At 39.2% G+C, this 20427-nt stretch overlaps 1 protein-coding gene across 4 annotated transcripts in view; it reads right to left on the minus strand.

The window, feature by feature from the left end:
* ARFIP1 (ADP ribosylation factor interacting protein 1) overlaps window positions 1–17854 on the minus strand; it is an 85344-nt gene extending 67490 nt beyond the window's left edge. For 3 of the 4 annotated variants that reach the window (XM_006770115.2, XM_015568051.1, XM_006770113.2), the window contains exons 1-2: window positions 17598–17854; window positions 8289–8368 (exon numbers count right to left, since the gene is read on the minus strand). In XM_006770115.2, the coding sequence (XP_006770178.1) occupies window positions 8289–8366 (78 nt within the window). In that variant the 5' untranslated portion in view covers window positions 8367–8368; window positions 17598–17854. The remainder of the gene's footprint in view (window positions 1–8288; window positions 8369–17597) is intronic. The other variant, XM_006770114.2, reaches the window with a different exon arrangement.
* Between the last annotated feature and the right edge of the window lie 2573 nt (window positions 17855–20427).

The raw sequence follows: 20427 nt of genomic DNA on the forward strand, positions 1-20427 counted from the left end.
TTTTAAATTAGCAAAAGAGAACTGCCTCATTTTGGTTTGCCAAGTCAGGCTTTAGCCAAGTATTACATCTACCTTATTTTTATGGCTGCCCAGTCACAGCCCTCTTCCAGTGTTGGGGAAAGTCTCTACAAGATGAGGCTAGGGAAAGGCAGAGTCTGTGTCTTACTACATAAAAGCTCAAAATACTGATAATTGTGCAACATTCTCCATACCGTAATAGCTTTCACATGGCTTATAAACTGCTTACAATCTGACCCCTACCTACTTCTCCAGCTGCTTCTCATACCATACCCTTCCCTAACACTCTATACTGGTCAATTAGGCAACCAAATATCTATTAACTTCTTCACCCTCAGAACGCACAGTGACTCTTCTCTCCCTGTCAATTCAACGCCTAGGCTACAGCCTTTTCTGTAGGTGCCCAAGACCTAGGCTAAAAGAAAAAAGCTCAAGTAATTTTTTCTGGCACTACTTGTTTTTCAAATCCTGAAAATACACGACATATTTTAAAAGGCTTTACAGTTGACAGTCAGCATTTGTTGGTGAACACTCCATGGAAAATAAAACGTAACATTAACAATTTTGACCCAAATACTAAAAAATCTATCTTAATAATGCAAGATATGGCATTTGAAAATATTAATAGTAAATCCCAATTTAAAAATGCTCAGAAACAAGGTAGAAACTTTCTAGAAAGGATGGAAAGAAATATGTCTTAGTCTTAATTAGACATCTGAAATTGTACAGGGCTTTGTATCTTCTAAAACACACATTTGACATTGTTCTTTAATTTACTACTGAGCCAGCAAAAATAAAGTGGTATTATAATAATAAACTTAAGGTTTTTCCAATTGTTTCTTAAATCTACCATTTAAAAAAAGTTATTTGAAACTTCATTAAAAAGTGCTTCCGGTGCTCAGTTCACTGGCTGCATATATTCAACTGGTACTTTGTTCTGCAATCAAATAATGGTTATATTTTCTTCTAATCTAAAGGACTAAATTCTTAATTTCAGTCAATTCTAGAAAAAAACAAAACAAAAACAGTGCAGAAAGCAAACAGCGTGAAAGAAGAAAATAAGCCCCAAATACTCAACCCTAATTGTGTCAGTTCAGACAATGAAAGTCGCACTGCTTAGTGGACTGATTATGCATGTTAACAGAGACCATATATTGTCTGTTCCAATACCAAAAAGCACAAATGCCTTCTGTGTCAGACAAAATTATTGAGATTTTTCTTTGCCTACAAAAAGAAAAAGCAATTCTATGGAACTCATAATTCAAATAGTCTTTGAAATTGCCTTCTGTATTGGTAAAATATGGCCTTCTTTAAAAAATGGTTAATGTGTTTATTACAAAGTGTTAATTCAATGGTTCAAAAGTATTAGGTTAACAAGCCTACTGCATGGACCCTGAGAACTAAGCAAGGTAACAGGAGACAAGAATTTAAGGTCCAGTTCTGCCCCTTTCTATAAGTCACTCTACTTCCCTAAGTCAGTGTCCTCATTTATAAAATACCAGAGGGATCCCTCAGCCTGGCCTGCACCCTCTCACAGACCAGGAGCCCTCAGGGAATGTCCGACTGATGGCTTAGGCCTGCTCCCTTAGGCCCGCTCCCTGCGGGCCTAAGCCATCAGTCAGACATCCTTAGCACTGCCACAGAGGTGGGAAAGGCTCCCACCAGTGTCGCTGCGCTCGCCAGCCATGAGCCCGGCTTCTGACTGAGCAGCATACTGACCACCAGGGGGCAGCTCCTGCATTGAGCGTCTGTCCCCGGTGGTCAGTGCATGTCACAGCAACTGGTCATTCCAATGTCGGGCCGAAACCAGCTCTCCGACATCCCCCAAGGGTTCCCAGATTGCGAGAGGGAGCAGGCCAGGCCGAGGAACTCCACTGGTACATGACCAGGGCCAGAGAGAGAGACAGCAGGTTGGCCAGCTGAGGAGAGCCGTGGGAGAGCTCCAGGGCATGTCCAGCCCGTCTTGCTCAGTCCTGATCAGCTGGACCCCAGCAGCAAGCTAACCTACTAGTTGGCTGTCTGCCCCCTGGTGGTCAGTGCACATCATAGTGAGTGGATGAGCGGCCTTAGCATTATCATTAGCATATTACGCTTTGATTGGTAGAATGGACGACTGGACACTTAGCACATTAGGTTTTTATTATATAGGATTATTATTAACCTCACCTATATGTCATACAACTCTTATAAAAATCAAATGTGAAATTGCTTGGAAAATTGAATATGCTATGCAAAGATGTTATATTATAGTACTTAATTTCAGCTCAGGACCAACACTAGCATTTACCAATACAGGTACTCTTCCTAACTTTGTCACTATGGGTAGGTAGCCTAACTACACTTTTCTAAAATGGACCAATATCAAGAAAGAGTTGAAGTATGGTCACAAATGTTACTGTTTGTAGCCTTATTAATTTTTTTCTTTTTTCTATGTATCTTGGCAATTTTATGGTTTTAAAAAGAAGATGACCCTCAAACCTACTGTATTATTATAAAGGAATGGATAAAGCAAATGTAAAATCCAAATAATTATTAAGCCTGGATGATGAGTACATGGGAATCCATTTACTATTTAATTTTTATTTTATGTTGTAAATTTTTCTTACCAAATATTTTAACCTATTAGCATCAACACCTAATTTTTTTTATTGTTTAAAGTATTACTTGTCTCCTTTTTTCCCCCATTAATGCCCACCCCCGGCCACTCCAATCCCCAAGAGCAAGCCCCCACTGCCCCAGTATCTGTGCCCATTGGTCATGCTAATATTTGCATGTATACAAGTTCTTTGGTTGACCTCTAACCACCCCTTCATGCCTTCTGCCCAAGGTTGGACGGTCTGCTCAGTGCCACTTTGTCTCTGGATCCATTTTTGTTCATCAGATTATATTGATCATTATATCCCACATATGAGATCATGTGGTATTTATCTTTCTCTGACTAGCTTATTTCACTTAGCATAATGCTCTCCAGTTCCATCCATGCTGTTGCAAATGGTAAAAGTTCCTTCTTTTTTATAGCAGCATAGTATTCCACTGTGTAGGTGTACCACAGTTTATTAATTGACTTATCTGCTGATAGGTACTCAGGCTGTTTCCAAATCTTAGCTATGGTAAATTGTGCTGCTGTGAACATAGGGGTGCATATATCCTTTCTGATGGGTGTTTCTGGTTTCTTGGGATACAGTCCAAGAAGTGGGATTACTGGGTCAAATGGGAGTTCCATTTTTAACTTTTTGAGGAAACTCCATACTGTTCTCCACAGTGGCTGCACCAGTCTGCATTCCCACCAGCAGTGCACAAGGGTTCCTTTTTCACCACATCCTCGCCAACACTTGTCATTTGTTGATTTTTTAATGATCGCCTTTCTGACAGGTGTGAGATGGTGCCTCATTGTTGTTTTGATTTGCATCTCTCAGATGATTAGTGACTTTGAGCATGTTTTCCTGTCTCTAGGCCAGTGGTTCTCAACGTGTGGGTCGCGACCCCTTTGGCGGTTGAATGACCCTTTCACAGGGGTCGTCTAAGACCATCCTGCATATCAGATATTTACATTACGATAAATATGTTCTCCCATGCAGTGGGCTTGTTTTGTTGATGGTTTCTTTTGCTGTGCAGAAGCTTTTTATTTTGATGTAGTCCCATTTGTTTATTTTCTCCTTAGTTTCTATTGCCCTAGGAGCTGTATCAGTAAAGTTACTGCTACAACATATGTCTGATATTTTGCTGCCTATGGAGTCTTCTAAGATTTTTATGGTTTCCGGTCTTACACTTAAATCCTTTAACCATTTTGAGTTTGTTTTTGTATATGGTGTAAGATGGTGATCTAGTTTCAGTTTTTTGCATGTGTCTGACCAATTTTCCCAACACAATTTATTGAAGAGATTGTCTTGACTCCATTCTATGCTCTTGCCTCCTTTGTCAAATATTAATTGAGCATAATGGCTTGGGTTTATTTCTGGGTCCTATGTTCTGTTTCCATTGGTCTATATGTCTGTTCTTGTGCCAGTACCAGGCAGTTTTGAGAACCGTGGCTTTGTAATATAAAGCGTCATCACCTAATTTGTCTTATATTTTCAACTATAAGCTACTGCATTTCAAATCTTCTCCCAACTTTGTTATCTTCTACCTGTCATTCTCATTTCCACGTTAAGCCCATCTTAGATCCTAGCTACTACTTGACCCACATTTCCTCCTACTCTGTCCTCACAGACATTTAGATCCAGCCCTAGAACCCTTCACCACTGTTCCTCAAACACACCAATCTTATTTTTGCCCTTGCAATTTCCTCTTTTTTGAAGGTTCTTACTCCCACCCAGATTTTCACATGATGCTCCCTGTCATTCAGGTTTCTGCTCAAACGTCATCTAAGAAGGGAAACCCAACCAACAATGTAAATCAGCAGCCTTCAATACTCTTTAGTCCTTATCTTGCTTTATAGTAGTAAGGACTACTTTACATCTATAAATAATAAAAGCGTAATATGCTAACTAGACCGGACATCCTTCTGGATGACCTTCTGGATGGAGCCGGGGCTGCGAGGGAAGCCTGGGTCCTGGGTGCCTGCCGGCGGATGGAAGGAAGCCCGGGTCTCAGATGCCTGCCGGCAGCCAGAGGGAAGCCTGGGTCCTGGGTGCCAGAGGGAAGCCGGTACCAGCAGCCAGGGGAAGGAAGGCCTACTCTTGCACGAATTTCATGCATCAGGCCTCTAGTTATAAAATAATTTATGTATTTATGTATATATTTAAACTTGTCTATGTCCCTCCCCAATGTTTACAACATAAAACCCAACTCCTCCTGACACTCAAAATCCTTTCATGACCTGAACTATCTATAAATTATACTTCTTCAGATAGCCTATTAAATCAAACTTAACTACTCACACTTTCTTTTAATTCAACAGAGTAAATTTTAATATTTTTTTATTGATTTCAGAGAGAGGAAAGCGGGGATAGAGAGAAACATCAATGATGAGAATCATGATCTGCTGCCTCCTGCATGCCCCCTACTGGGGATCAAGCCCACAACCTGGGCATTGCCCTGACCAGGAATCAAACCATCATGGGTTGACGCTCAACCACCGAGCCACACCAGCAGGGCTTACACTTTCTTATACATGTCTCAACTTCCTTTCTCTATGTCTTTGTACAAGCAGTGACCATCATTGCTCACATGCTCTAATTCTACCCACACAGTAAGACTCAGTTTAAATGCCACCTTCAGTGATATTCCTGGCTGATACTCCTCTGAACTGCTACAATTCTTCATCTGTATGATTAGTCTACATTTTATTTATTTAAAAATTTCCTATATTAATCAACACACAGCTTGAGTGCAGGATCTGTACCCAATTTACTTTTTAGATCTGAATTATGTAAAAGAAGGATGCAAATATTTGTATATTTTCTTAAATATTAGAAATTGGTATATGTATTAATGTAACTATATTGCAGGGCAGACAGACAAGAAGAATTCAGTCAATAATCTTAGGATATGCTAATAAGTTCCTGACATAATTAATTTGCTTGCCTCCCTTTTTGCTAAAAATACAACTTATGTGCTTGTTTTCCAAACTTCCTTACTTCAACCTTCAAATAATTTTGTCCTAATTAGTTTCTTATATTCACTTATCTTTTCTACTTTCTTGGGTTCAAGTCATAGCTCTTTTCCACATTAGCTATGTTAACACTTCCAGGTCTCTATTGCCCAATCTATAAAATGAAGTAGAAAACCTCAATAGCAACCAGGGTTACTGTAGCATTAAATAAGATATTTGTAAAACCCAGGCTGGCACCTAAAAGGTTCTCAGTGAATGGTGCCTATTAGGCTACAGAAGCAGCAGTTTAAACACATTTCAAGGTATAAAGTTTGAATATTGAAAATACAAAGAACAAAATCTACCTTTATCTGCTCTAATCAAGACTGGACTGGAATACAAAGCAAGCCAAGCTCGTGTTTTTCTCTCTTTTTTAATTCAAAAAGAAAAAAAACCACACACACTGATTTCATAAAAAACAAAACAGACAAACAAACAGAAACACAACATGTAGAAGAAGAAAGCATTTTTATGGTAACTGATGAGATAGATATTTTAACAGAAACAGCATTTGATCAAGAGTTAGGAAATTACCATGGGTTCTGCAATTAATGAACTAAGTGACCATGACCAAGTCAATTCACTTTAAGTCTCTTTTTATTCAGAATTGATCATGTTTTCACTCAGTTCAAAATGCTGGAGTTTTTAATTGTTGTTGTTTTGTTTTACTTTTAAGGAAATGAACACTATCACCCAGGTCATCATAGTCTATTCCTAAAAAACATCTAGATCACTTACATGAGTAGAGTGAAAATTAATTTATTCATCAAATTGACCACCGTAATGTGCAAAGGTCTGCTAGAATTAATCTGAATTACTAAAAATTCTGATGTATAGAACATTTAAAATTAAGAGAATTGACAAAACATATACAAAGCTATAATATATTAAAATAAGAATTCTTATAAGCAAATATGACCCCTAAAATGTTTTCATTATGGATTTTGAAAAAAGCAGATTTATGTTAATTGAATACTAATAGTGGGAAATTTTAAAGTCACAAAATATTCCTAAATCCTACTTCAGTTAACAGTAAACTCATATAATGCTTTTAAATTGGTGCATAAATTCATATATACTCACACGCCTGGTCTTTTTAAAATATTCCCAGTGGATGCTGCACATTTGGATATGGCTAAACACACAGGGAATGCCTAACATGGATTTTATTGTTAATTTATAAATAAATTTCAACAATTACTTGGCAATAGTTTCCTTCAGATCATCATCATCCAAGTTTAACTCTCTATTGAGCAGGAAACTTCTAGTGTAGCATATATCCGAGTGACATTCACAAAGACAAAACTCACAGTGGTAAACCAAAATACAGGATGAGGCAAAAATAGGTTATAGTTGTTCATATGGAAAATAATACAATAATTAATAAATAATTATACAAGAATAAACTGTGTTTTGTGTCCTCACAACTGTAAACACCCCTCCCCTCTGCAGAATGCTTTCTTTTATCATTACGAGTCCCATCATTGGCTGGGCAGCTAATCTTTCTGTAGTTCATCAAACTTCCTTTGATCATCACTCAATAGTACAGATGCAGAGATCTGATCATAAAAAATCAAATCCACAAGTTAAGATAAATATAGTATACATAATTCCCTAGTTTCTCAGAACTAAATATAACTACAACACTGGTTGGACATAGGTAAAAGCCAAGCTATTTTGAATTACAAAGAATCCTGAATCCTCCAAAGATAATACATATTTTGCCAACCAGAACTCAAATTTGATTTTTGGACTAAAAATAAATTATCTAGTTCTAAATCCTATATTAAAGCTTGTCACACAGATGCACAGTGTCTTGTTTTGATTGAAGAAATACTGTGCCCAGCATTGTGCCACATATAAAAATGGCAAATTGGTTCCGAAACAGTGCAACTAGAGTCAGAAGGCCACATGTTGTGTTCTAACCGCGCCAATTTCTAAAAGTTGTCACCACCTCTCTAAAAATTAATGTTCAACAAATAAATGGGGAAAATAATCACTGTTCTACTTATCTAAGTGAATTACACCAAACTGTCTTAAGGGCCAAAGTGGGACAATATTAAAGTGCTATTCTGTAAAATTTAATATGAGAGGTATTATTAGTATTAGTTATACAAAAAATACCTAGTGACTTGATTTAAATATAAGATTAACTTCTTAATATACTTATTATTTTGATGAACTAGAACTGTGGTTCTTAGGTGGTATATATTAGAAGCATCTTTAAAACTTCCAAAAGAAAAAGAAATACACATGGCCCCATGTTTGTCACTGTAGATTCTGATTCAGTGAGTCTGAAATCCAGAACTCAGTATTTAAAAAACAAACATCTACACTTGAATTCTAATGCATACATAACTAAAGAGAGCATGTGAGAGTAGATGAACTCAAATGTGAAATCTATAACTACTATTATTTCAATAGAAACCTCATTGTATATTTAGAAACTATAGTTTGACCTGAACTTTTATGTTAATTTTTATGTGAAAAGCAAATGGTAACTTACTTCCCCTTATGAGGAAATCTCTCCCTCCCCTCCCACTCCTTTCCTGTGTCTATGTGTAAAACATTTATTTACAATGGCACATGTTTAGACCAACTAAGTCAGCTTGGAGAGTCTAAAACTTTTATTGGGATAGGCTGACTTTAAATAACAGTGTAAATGCCACCCAATCACCTCAGAGTGAGGCTTGACTTCTTCGGGGGCTGGTTTAATTGTACCAAGAGTAGTAGTATCACTGCTGCTGTCAGACATGCCTAAAAGTAAAATGTGTTAAGCACACATTAAATAATTTAGTTAAAAGCTGTATCACTTCCCCAATATCCTTACAAATATTTCACAACATAACTAATTTACTTCAGTCATACTAGTAATTTGTTTTGCAAAACTATCTACAATCATGAGCATCTATTGATTATAACAAGTGAACAAACACAACCAAAAATTTAGAAAAAGCATGCAGAATATAAGAATATATACCTCAATGATTTGGGTTTTTTTTTTCTTTTTGTTTTTTTTTATACCTCAATGATTTAAAATACTTTGATAAAATCATTTTATCAAAGTATTTTAAATCATAACTGTACATATATACTATTAATCTAATTACTAAAAGTTTTGCACAGGGGTATGGATTAATAGTTTTGAAATTATGTTAGATGATAATAGAACTGAACAAACAAGTAAATAGAATGTAGATACAGAGAACTAGATTTCTCACTGTAAGAGAAAAAATTGAGATAATTCCCAATTACATGTAGTAATGGGGAACAATTTAAAAATCAACCTAACAGATATTCAACTATTCCCATCCACACCATCATTACCAACTTTTAACCAAGTAACTAAATTAACTGTTTGGAGAAGTGTTTTTTATTTTCCCACTCAGATTGTGTTACAGAGAAACTAATGAGAAGTAAAATGATAAGCCTCTCAAAACTAAATTACTCCTTGAAAGAAAACTAACTGCAAATGAACTCTAAATTATTCAGTGTACTGTGGCCTCATTCTTCATAGATGGCTAGCTAAATTGCAAAACATTAGAAGTGAAGTCAACCAAGAACCAAGAGAATTGGAGAGCTGCTTCAATTGTTACTAAATTCCAAAACCTTCTAAAAAAAAAAAGCCCGCAATATTCATGGGTAATTTTTTTTCCAATGGAAAAAGCTCAGAGTAAATAATCTAAGAATATAGCTTAATATAGATACATATAGAAATATTCATAGGTATGTATATACATGCATTAGTTTATATTTCCTAGAAGTAACCCCAATAATAAGCACATACAGTGCCCAGATCTTGGTTTCTAATAACATTCTTCAATAAAGGGAACCAGCAATGCTCCTTGGAGAAATGGCTGATTCTAGGACTGAAGTAGGAAATATACAAGATAAGCCTGGAGCATCTTGTAGTGCCAGAAAGTAAAAAGGTGCTTAAAAACACACACATCAAACAACGAAAAACTCACAATGATGGGGATATGTCAAAGGAATATTGGAACCAACTGAAAGAGCTCACAATGGCCAAAACTGGAACAGTTTAAGCAACAAAATAAGTAAAGTATTATTGGATTATAACTCAAAGTATAACTTAAATATCTAATCTATATATAAAAGCCCAGCGACCAAACGGTGGAATGACCAGAACATCCGGTCAACCAGTCGCTATGATGCGCATTAATCACCAGGGGGCAGACGCTCAATGCAGGAGCTTCCCCCTGGTGGTCAGTGCACTCCCACAGTGGGAGCGCTGCTTGGCTGACCGGGATGAGCGGCACTCCCACAGAGGGCCAATCCCTGCATGCCACGCCCCCCCCACCAGTGCACAAATACATGCACCAGGCCTCCAGTAATTTAACAAGTGAGGGGAAAGAGGCAAATCTCCCCTGCAGAATAATTCATAAAAGTTTATGTACTACTCCACTGTTAAGGAGAACATAACTCCCCACTCCTAAATGTGCATTTCCCATAGTGACTTTCTTATTAAAAAAGAGGAGGAAAAAGTAACTTTACAATGGAGAAACCTGATAAACAATATCTCAAACCAGTTGATCAAGGTTAACAGCAACAGTGCTAAGGCATATTAACAGTATTTACTCTTTTTTAAAAAATATATTTTATTGATTTTTTACGGAGAGGAAGGGAGAGAGATAGAGAGTTAGAAACATCGATCAGCTGCCTCCTGCACATCTCCTAATGGGGATGTGCCCACAACCCAGGTACATGCCCTTGACCAGAATCGAACCTGGGACCTTTCAGTCCGCAGGCTGACGCTCTATCCAGTGAACCAAACCGGTTTTGGCAACAGTATTTACTCTTGATATGAGAATGGCACCTGACCTTCTTGATATTTACTCTTGATATGAGAATGGCACCTGACCTCTGTTGTCTTCCTCCAAAAAACACATTGCCCAGTCTAATCATGAGAAAAGCAACAGGCAGATCCCATATGAGGGACAGTCTACATCATACCTGTCCAATAATCCTTAAAACTATCAACTTGTCATCAAAAAGAAGGCATCTGAGAAAGAAGGCATCTCAAAACCAAGAGGACACATGACAACTAAATGTAATATGGAATCCTGGATGGGATCTTGGAATAGGAACATTAGGAGAAAACTGAGGCAATCTGAACACATTAGTTAATAATAATGTATAAATATTGGTTCATGAATTGTGATAAGTGTACTATACCAACGTAATATGTTAATAACAGGGTGAACTGGGCATGGGATATATAGGGATCTCTATACTATCTCTATAATAATTTTGTAAATCTAAAACTATTCTAAAATATGATTTTATTATAAGATAATCTAAGAATACTATGCTATATTTTATAATTATTTTCAATAATAAGTTTATATTAAAATACTAATTTGCTTTCATACACTTGAAAAAACAGTATAACTGGCAGTTTAACTACAACTATATTAACTACTACATTAATAAATATTAATATTCAAAATCCTATTATTAATTATAAAAATCCATGAACTGAAATCTTTAGTAACATCAACTTGGCAATTCAATCAATATTTAGTCATCAGCACTGAGCTAGTCTTAGGGATTCAATTATAAGCCTAAAAGGAAAATAAGATGTGGTCCCGCCGAGGTGAGTATGGTTCAGTTGGTTGGGTGCTGTCCAGTGCACCAAAAGGTTGCCAGTTCAATTTCTGGTCAGGGCACATGCCCAGGTTGTGGGATCAATCCCTGGTGGGGAGGAGGCATGCAGGAGGCAGCCAATCCATACTTTGTTCTCACACTGATGTTTCTCTCTCTCCCCCTCTCCCTTCCTCTCTAGAAATCAATTTTAAAAATCTTTAAGAAGGGGGAAAAAAGATGTGGTGCCTGTCTCCATGGAATTTGGAGGCAGTGGAAGAGAAAGATAATCATATAATCACACAAACAAATGTAAATTGCAACTGTGGTAAATGTATGATAGTAATATCTAATCTGGAAGGTTGGAGTATTCCCTAAGGAAGCAAACAGTCAGTTGAGGCATGAAGGTAAACAAGTGAAGGTAAAGTAAAGAGAGAGTGGTCCCAGACAGGGAGAAAGCATGTGCAAGGAAAGGCCTGGTAATGTAAGAAGCAAGACAAGTACAAGGACTAAAACAAAGACAGCGTGGTTGAAGTGGAGAGTTAAGCAGAACATGGTAAAAGATGAGGCTAGAGGACTAAGCATTGTTAAGGAGTTTCATTTTTACCCTAGAAGCAATGGGAAGCCATAAAAACAGGAGTGGAGAGTGACAATCAAATGTGTGCTTCAAAATAAGTCACTGTGCTTTCAGGATGGAGAATGGATTAGAAAGGGACCAAAGCCTAAGTGGGTAGACAAGAATGGAGGCTTTCAGGCAAGATAATAGTAACAAACTAAAGTGATAGCAGTAGAAATGGAAAGAAGTAGACAGATTCAAGAGATATAAAAAGTAAGATTAATAAAACCTGACTAAATATATCAGGGAGAGAGAGAGTTGTTAAGGATCACTCCGAGTTTTCTGGATTTTACAATAGGAAAGATAATGGAGTCTATTCACTAAAATCAAGAACAAAGAAAGAGGACCGACATTTAGGGGGGGTTTTTTGGATGTGGGAGTAAGAGGGAAATCAATTTAGTTTTAGAGATACTGTATTTGAAATACCTTTAATATATCCAAGAAGTGTCAACTAGAAAGCAAGATATACAGGTCTAGAACTCAAAGGGGGTAGAAAGCACTCATGTTCTTAGAAAAGCTGACATCTCTATGCTTAAAAAGCAGCTAATTATAATCCCCAAATATCCCAGAAAAACATTGGACTCTGACCATCTGTATTTAGTTAAAACAAAAAGCTGAGAGAGAACATGGCAATATTTTATCAGCTAAAACAAAAACTGCTAGACACAGAGAATTTTAAAATCTTGGTTCAATAGTATAGCAATTATGTCACTAATTGTATAGTATTTTAAAGTTTTAACTGGACTGGACAATGTTATTGGAAATGATCTATATCTGCACTGTCCAAAGTAGCCACTAGCCACATGTGGCTATTGAGCACATGAAAATTTAGCTGGTGTAAGGAACTCAGTTTTTTAATCCTATTTTAACTAATTTAAATAGCCACATGATATTAGCATGGGTTTAGTGCTTCCTTCTGTATTTCATCTAATCCCCAACTACTACCAGTGAATTAACTAGGAGTGGATGTGGGGGCTAGAGGGATTAGAGAAATATAAATTTTCATTCCATCTGCTTATTACATTATTTGAATTTGTATTTCAAAAATATATATTACTTGTATAGTTAATATGTCATATAGAAAAATTCGAAAATGCAGAAAGAGGACAATAAAACTAATCTGTAAACCTACCTAAAAGAAATAATCTAGAATTAACATTAGCGACATATAAAGAGGTTCTACATTTTTAACCCTTTAGTTAGTAGTACCTGTAGCACCACTGATCCAAGTTACTCTGAATTTTGCACCTTTCTCTTCTACCCTATGCCCATCCTCAAACACCTTGAAAATCCTGTTAGACAGCATCATCTCTAGAACACTCCCTCAAAACTGCTAAAAAGAAACATTTAACATTCCCCTTGCCTATCTTCCTTTCACCATCACTCTCTTGTTACCAATGTCACACACTTTAATTAGAAGCCAATCTCTACCCTGCAATGTCCTGAAATCATTTAGTCACTACAGTGAAAAGAGTACAAGCTTTGGAGTCAAGCAACTTTAATTATGAGTCTTGTGGTTCTTCTTTTACTACTCGGGTGACCTTGAACTAATTACTCCTGCTGGTTCTATACCTGTCTCTTCATTTGTTAATAGAAAATAAGAATTCCTAATACACAGATAGCATTTATAAAGCCTAATGCCTAGCCAGAGTTGCACTCAATAAGTGACAACTATTATGGACTTTTATGTGCCTAGAGCTGCCCTAGTTGCTGAAGGTAGCACTCTGAGACAAAACAGATAGGGTCCTGGCCACCCTGTAGGTCACGTGCCACTGCCCAAGGACTCTTTCCACCAGGGATTTTAATTCCTGACCCATCCCTTATTAAGTGTGTGAACTCATATAAAACTCTTAATCTAAAATCTCAATTTCTTCATTTCTAACATGGTAATACTTGACATAACTGGAATAAAAGTAAAATTAGAATATGTGTGAAAGTGCTTTGTAAATCATTATATGCTAAATAAAAGAAGGTATTAAACAAAGAGTAACATATTCTTCTCTAGGGCAAAGTTCTCCTTGCAACCAGTGTGCCAAGAATGGATTACATATGTGCTGAAATATTGACCCACACTCCCCAGCCCCACAGCCTTCATGAAACCAGGGAGGCCTGGCTATAGTCTGCCACACAAATACAATAATTTTCCATGTGTGCCATGATGCAGAAACGTTTGGAAAACTTGCTCTAAAACACTATCTCATGTTAACAGAAATGAGTTGGCCAACTTACTCCCGCCCCTGGATGATTTAGGATTCACCACTAAACTCTGCTGTTCTTATGATCCTGCTCCAAAGACAGTGTGTCACAGTTCCCAAAAGATAAAAGAGCATCAGCTTGAACATCAAAAGGCTGCTAGTCAATTGCTATCATAGTCATACAAAAATGAAACAAAATAAAAATTCTTTGGTGAGAATATGGTAAAGATATTGCCATATTTCCAGAAAAGATTTGAGCAATTTCTAGCAACACCTGCCTGTAATCATGCTAAGACAAAGGTCTAGGAGTAATGGAGGAGAGAGGAATAACGTAATTAGATAGATGAAGAAAGAAAAAAGGAATAAAGGAAAGTATAATTTTTGCCTTATAGAGAATAGCTGAGGATCTGCAAGAGCTATTCAGTGGCTTCTGAGACTGCCTAAAGAGAGTAGAGACCAAAGGTAAGATTAGTTTTAGATTCTTTTATTTCATAGTATTTTTTATACACCCTGGAACTAATGCTGGTGCATATCTGATTTTTAGACTATCCCTAAGTCAGCATCTTCCATATCATATGGAGCTACTCTTTGCAGTCTGTACATATATTGTTAGTTTTTCATCTATAGCCATATTACCTTAAATTCTCTGTTGAATTTACTCCTTATCTTGAATTTATTCCAACTCTATCCCAATTTATCATTCTGGAATATATTTATACCTCCAGACTCTCACAATGCTGAATTTATTTATTACTTAAAAATCTTTATTTTCACATTTTTCAACTCCTCGTATGTCATAATACACAGAGACTTATATCACCTCTATGGGAAAAGTCTACCAAATAGCACTCCAAATTAATTTCTTTTTGTCCTACTTTTTGGTATGACATTTAACGAAGTATTTATCCACTGTAAATTAATAAAGGAAAATACCTTATTAGCATCTGATACAAAATCAGGTGAGACACCTCCAACTTAGGCCAAAAAAGATGTAAAGAAAATATGGTACAAGCAGTCTAGAGCAGTAGATAAGAGCTCTCAAACTAGAGTTAGACAACCTAGGTTCAATCCTGGCTCCACCTGTGTAATTCTGATTACTTTAGCATCAGTTAATCGTTTAGTTTCATTAGTAATCATTTAGTTTCTTCATTTATAAAATGGGAATTTTAGCTACTTCTTAAGGATGCTGTAAGGATTAGATGAGATAATCATATAAAGCACTTAGCATAATGCCTGGCACATACTAACTAAATAAGTGTTGATTATTGTTTTGGTGTTAGATAAAATCTATCTTCTGACTTCGTCATTACATTAGAAAAAAACTAACTTAGCACAATTTACTCTTTATAAATTTATGCTTTCTACTCCTCCCCCATTGAGGATGTTAGACAGAGGAAAAATGATTTTATTTTGTGAGCAGAAGAAACTGGTTACTCTATATGGACTATGATGAGTTGGACTATGATGAGTAGTATAGGTCTCTTCAAGTTCTAACATTCCATGAAACAAGTGCAAACTTTTAGAACTTCAATCCTTGATCAACAAACACTTCACAACTAAATCAGTAAGTTCAAATATGCACTCCAAACTTACAATAATAATGTTCACAAAAGAGAACATTAATATACCTAATATTAAATGGTGGGAAAGGGGATGTTAAGATAATCAGCAGCATACTGAAAGTTACAGACCACACTACTGAAACATCTTATTTGCCCTTCCTAGCAAAGCCAAAGACCAAAGTAGATGCCTCAAGTGAAAAACAAGAAAATGAAAGCAAACAACTACAATCAGAATTTAATTTTTTTACACTGAACTGTAGTAGGTTGGTGGTATTGAATATGTATTTAAAAACTAATAAACCCATTAATTTATAAATCCACAGATCTCCACAGCATTACTACAAATAGCTATCCCTAAAAAGAAACCTCAAAACCACAAATCAGGAACTAAAGTAAGCAGTCTTACTTCCTTCTCTAGGTGTAGGAAAGAATTTAGAAACATTGACGTTTTGAAGTAGAGAGATTTCAGTATAAAGCTAGAATCTCTGCATTCTACTTTTCCCAAACAAGCTATGTACAATAGAAAAATAAAAGTCTCACAAAAAAATTTTAATTAACTTCAACAAGACACTGATTATGTATCTGGAAGTTATATATCACATATGTATATATACACTTCATATATATATATACATATACATGTATACACACATATATACATACATGCATATATATATTTTACACACACATACATATACACACACTATCTGGAGGTTTTATACCTCCTTTGAGAATCTGATAAAAAGAACATACTCTTCACCCTCCCCCACCCAAAATGCATTCAAAACTTTGCACATGACTTCAGAGTTGGGGTTGAATCACAGACTTCATAAAAAAGGGATCCTAGGACATAACCCAGGATTAAAAATAATTTGAAAAGAATGAAAGTGAGGCAGAGATTTTTAATCCAGAAAATAAAAATTAAAAATACTTTCTATTTTCTCAGATAATGAGTGTCAGAAGTGGTAGTTGGAACAGGGTGTTGGTCATGTCAAACAAGGAAAACAAGCAGGACATATCGGAGGAAAGGTGTAATTAAAACAGTACTAACATATAGTGTGTTATAATCACTCCGAGACGGCGGCAATGAAATGGCCAATCCCTGCAGCCTTCACACAGGACTGATGTTAAAAGTAAGCAATGCTGGTGCACATTTCCATGCCATGAAGTTAAATGGTAAACGTGAACACATCCTTGCGGGTGAAAGCACAAACATATGAAAAGCCTTGCAAACCTTCCACTTCTTCTCAGATAAGAACCAAGATAAAGTATATAGTTTAGGAAAAAACTAAGGGAGGGGCACAGAAATCCTAAAAGGGGGGGTTGGCTAAACGATTTGCAAGAAGTGTAAACTACATGTTGGAGATCAAAGGGCCCCAAGAAAGAGATAAGAACAAAACAAAGGACGTAATCATAAAATAAAAGGAAAAAGCATCTACAAACTGGGCTTTCAATAAGAAATCTCTCTCCTCTTCCTAGACACGTAAACAGTAGTCACTTGGCACAGAGGAACGGAGAGGACGACAGCACAACTTCCTTCCCAACTCCAGCATTTCTTGGACCTTCCCACAGAAGCAAGGCTCCTCCCCCTGCACCACAGGCCCAAGGACCTCTCTAGGGGACTCTTGCTCTCCCCCTTACCCTCGCGGCGGGAGAGAGGAAGTGGGGGATGCAGGGAGGTGAGAGAGGTTACGGCTGGACACCAAACCTGAAGACTTCATCGAGAAAGACCGGGCTCCTGCAGCCCCCTCTCCCACCCGATGCATGCAATGCCAAGAGGGTGCCACCCTGGCAGGGCCAGCCCTCCTCCTACACCCGGCTGCTTTGGGGGACACACTCAGGGACAGAAGGGGTAGAAACCAAAGGCCGAATCTGTGGGTAGATATGGCAAAGACTAGGGAGAGAAGTGCCCTGGGAAAGTCCGGAGCCCCAAAGGCAACGTATCGGCCACAGCCAACCACTCAGGATGGCCTTCCTCCGCCTCCTTCCAGGTGGCCCGGCCCCGCCCTCACCTGTCGGCCGGGAACCACCTGGCGGCTCTCACGTCGAGGATTCTTCCTGCCGCTGCTCTCTGGAATCTTCTCAAATCTTGGGGAGAAGTGAGCGGAAACGCCACTGGGGCCTTTTCCTTCTTCCCCTCCCCCCACGCACCTCGGCTCCTCGGGGGCGGGGAGCTAATGCAGCTGTCACAGCCTCTCACTGACCAACCGCCGAGGACACAGACCTCCCAACGCAGCCTGCGACACCCACAGGGAGAGCAGCGGAGCCGGAAGTGAGGAAACCGGAAGTAGCGCTGTCCTCGGCTCAGACGGCCTCTCTCTCCCTCAATCTCGCCCGACCCAGCCACGTCTCTATGGTGCCACGGCACCACCCCCGAGGCCACCGTCCCCCCCGCCCCCCCAGCCTCCGGGACCCTGGCCCCACCCCTCTCGCTGCGGCCTTAGCAACCACATCCGGGGCTCCGCCCGTGCGGTTGCCCGGGTAATTTTCTGGCTTCGGTGGGATCACAGAGGGGCGTGCACGCGGGTTCCGAGGCACCTGCCAGAGCTGGGAGCTTGCGCGGGCCTGAGGTTGACGGGTCGGAGGTCTCCAGGAGCCCTCAGCATCCCTCCTTTCTTATTCACACACCCCGGCCTCGCGCGTTAGGCGTCCCCCCAACAGACGGTGAGCCGGCGGCGGGAGGGTGGAGGCGGACGTAGCTCACCGCCCCGTAAATCCCCGCAGAGCCCAAGCTCCTTTCTCCGCTGCGGGGAGCACCGAGGTTGCTCCAGTCCCGCGGGGGTGGCAGGTGGAGGGGATGCGGGGTCCTCGCCGCCGCTTCCTGGGCGCCTGGAGCGCCCCTCCCGACCACGTCCTCACGCCCCCCTCTCGGGGAGACCCGACCACCACGGCCGCGGGCATCCCCGAGTTCTCGTCACTGCCCTGTCTTTGTGATCACTTTCTGCTCTGCTCGCTCGCCGCTGACAGTGGATCCTTGTACTTTTCTTTCCTGCTCCTATTGATCCATAGAACCGATTTTTTCCCCTTTCTTTGCTTGCCCCGTTACTTCTTAAGTGGATCACTGCCCTGTCCACAGACCCCGCTGGACAGTCCCTTTTTCTCAGAGCCCTTTGTAGTTACCTAAATTGAGGCCCCCAACCTGAACTCCGGACACTCCCCCTCGCCCCGCACCGAGTGGAGGAAGAGTATGAATGGAGGGAAAGTACGTACGGCTCCGCAGGGGTGCGAGACACACCCAACGCTCCTGCACATGCTGTGCACACAGTTGACGCCTCCGCATGTGCCTCCCTTCAAGGTTCTGGACTGTTTCCCTCGGACAGCGTGGCTGCTCATTTCTACCGCCATTTCCTTTAGAAATGCGAAGGGATACAAACAGTGCTCTCTCTCTCTCTCTCTCTCTCTCTCTCTCTCTCTATATATATATATATATATGTAGTGCCCCAAGGCAGACTCTGCCTCTATAAATTTCTAAGGAGTTTCAGGGAACAGTATATCCCTGTGTACAGATGTCTTCTCCATATCCGTGAATAGTAAATACTCGTGACACCACAAATGTTTCAAAAATAAAATAACAATATTTATTTTCTAAGATCTCCAGGACATCTCCTCTAACAGAAATAGCACTGAAATCCCAAAACATAAATGGAATATCAATGGCCCTTGTCTTAAACGGTTCTATTCTTTTAAAAAGAGCAAATATAAATGCCAATTCACCCAAACTCTCACAAGTTCTGGAGCTTACTATGGACTTTCAGTTCGGAGCCATCCTGTTAGTCTTCTCCATTATAAGAAAAGGATCCCAATTAGACTAATTACTGCTCTTCTTGTATAGGAGCCTAATGGACTGTAGGGGCTAAGGACAAGGGTTCTTAGAGTTCCCAAAGGTGACCAGGAGGAGCTGCCAACCGTGCTGGTGGTGCTGGAGTGATGTGCACTTAGAACTGTTTGGGCTGACTGGTGTCTTAAGGACTCCTGCGAGCTGTCTTGAGCTTGGGGACACATAGCTTCATTGCAGTCAGTCTCACCATTAGTCTGTTACACTCAGGTTTGTGGACACTTGCTTTAGTTATGTGTCCTTCGATGGATGATGTCTTCGGAAGGTGCTGCTGGCCTTGACAGAGATTCTGATGGACTTGGAACTAATGCTAACTTGTGCTTGGTGAAGGTGCTGTGGATCATGTTAGGTACTTCTCAGTCTAGCGTGGTCCTGGCACTGTGCATGATTAGTCCTCATATGCAGTGTGCAGAGCTATATACAGGGTTAATCTTCCCCATGATTTCTGCTGCCCCGAGGGAAATCAGAGTGCAGGTTGGCTGGAAGAAAACACTGGAAGCTACTTCAGCTGGTGGTGGAAAACAGTGAAAGTCTATGCATTTGCTTTGGGAAAAGGAAGTAGTAACAGGTATTCTTCAGATTTGGGGGAAATTTTTCATACTAACTGAAAGGCATATTTTTAAACCTAACTCTACTTAGATGGAGACATTTTTTCTTCCCTCTTTCTTCTCTCCCTCCTTCCTTCCTTCTTTCCTTTCTTTATTACCTCCCTTCCTCCCAACTTTTGTCCTCCCCCCCCCGCCCCCGTATCTATCTTTCTAACAATTCAAAAATAGAACAATCATTGCTTTTAAAACTAGAAGGGACCTCAAAAAATACCCCCTTCCTCCTCCCCCTCCTCCCTCTTCTCCTGCCCCCTAAAGCTTAGGGAATTCTACTTAACCATTTTTAGGAAGAATAGATCATAACTACTTTTCTCTCAATTGGCAATTATGTTTGAAGAGGTAAGAAAGGAATAGTTGCCTGCCGTATATGTTTATGACAAGGGGATTTTCTACGTATTTATC

This window comes from Myotis davidii, unplaced genomic scaffold (genome assembly GCF_000327345.1).
Source record: "Myotis davidii unplaced genomic scaffold, ASM32734v1 scaffold323, whole genome shotgun sequence".
Lineage (NCBI taxonomy): Eukaryota > Metazoa > Chordata > Mammalia > Chiroptera > Vespertilionidae > Myotis > Myotis davidii.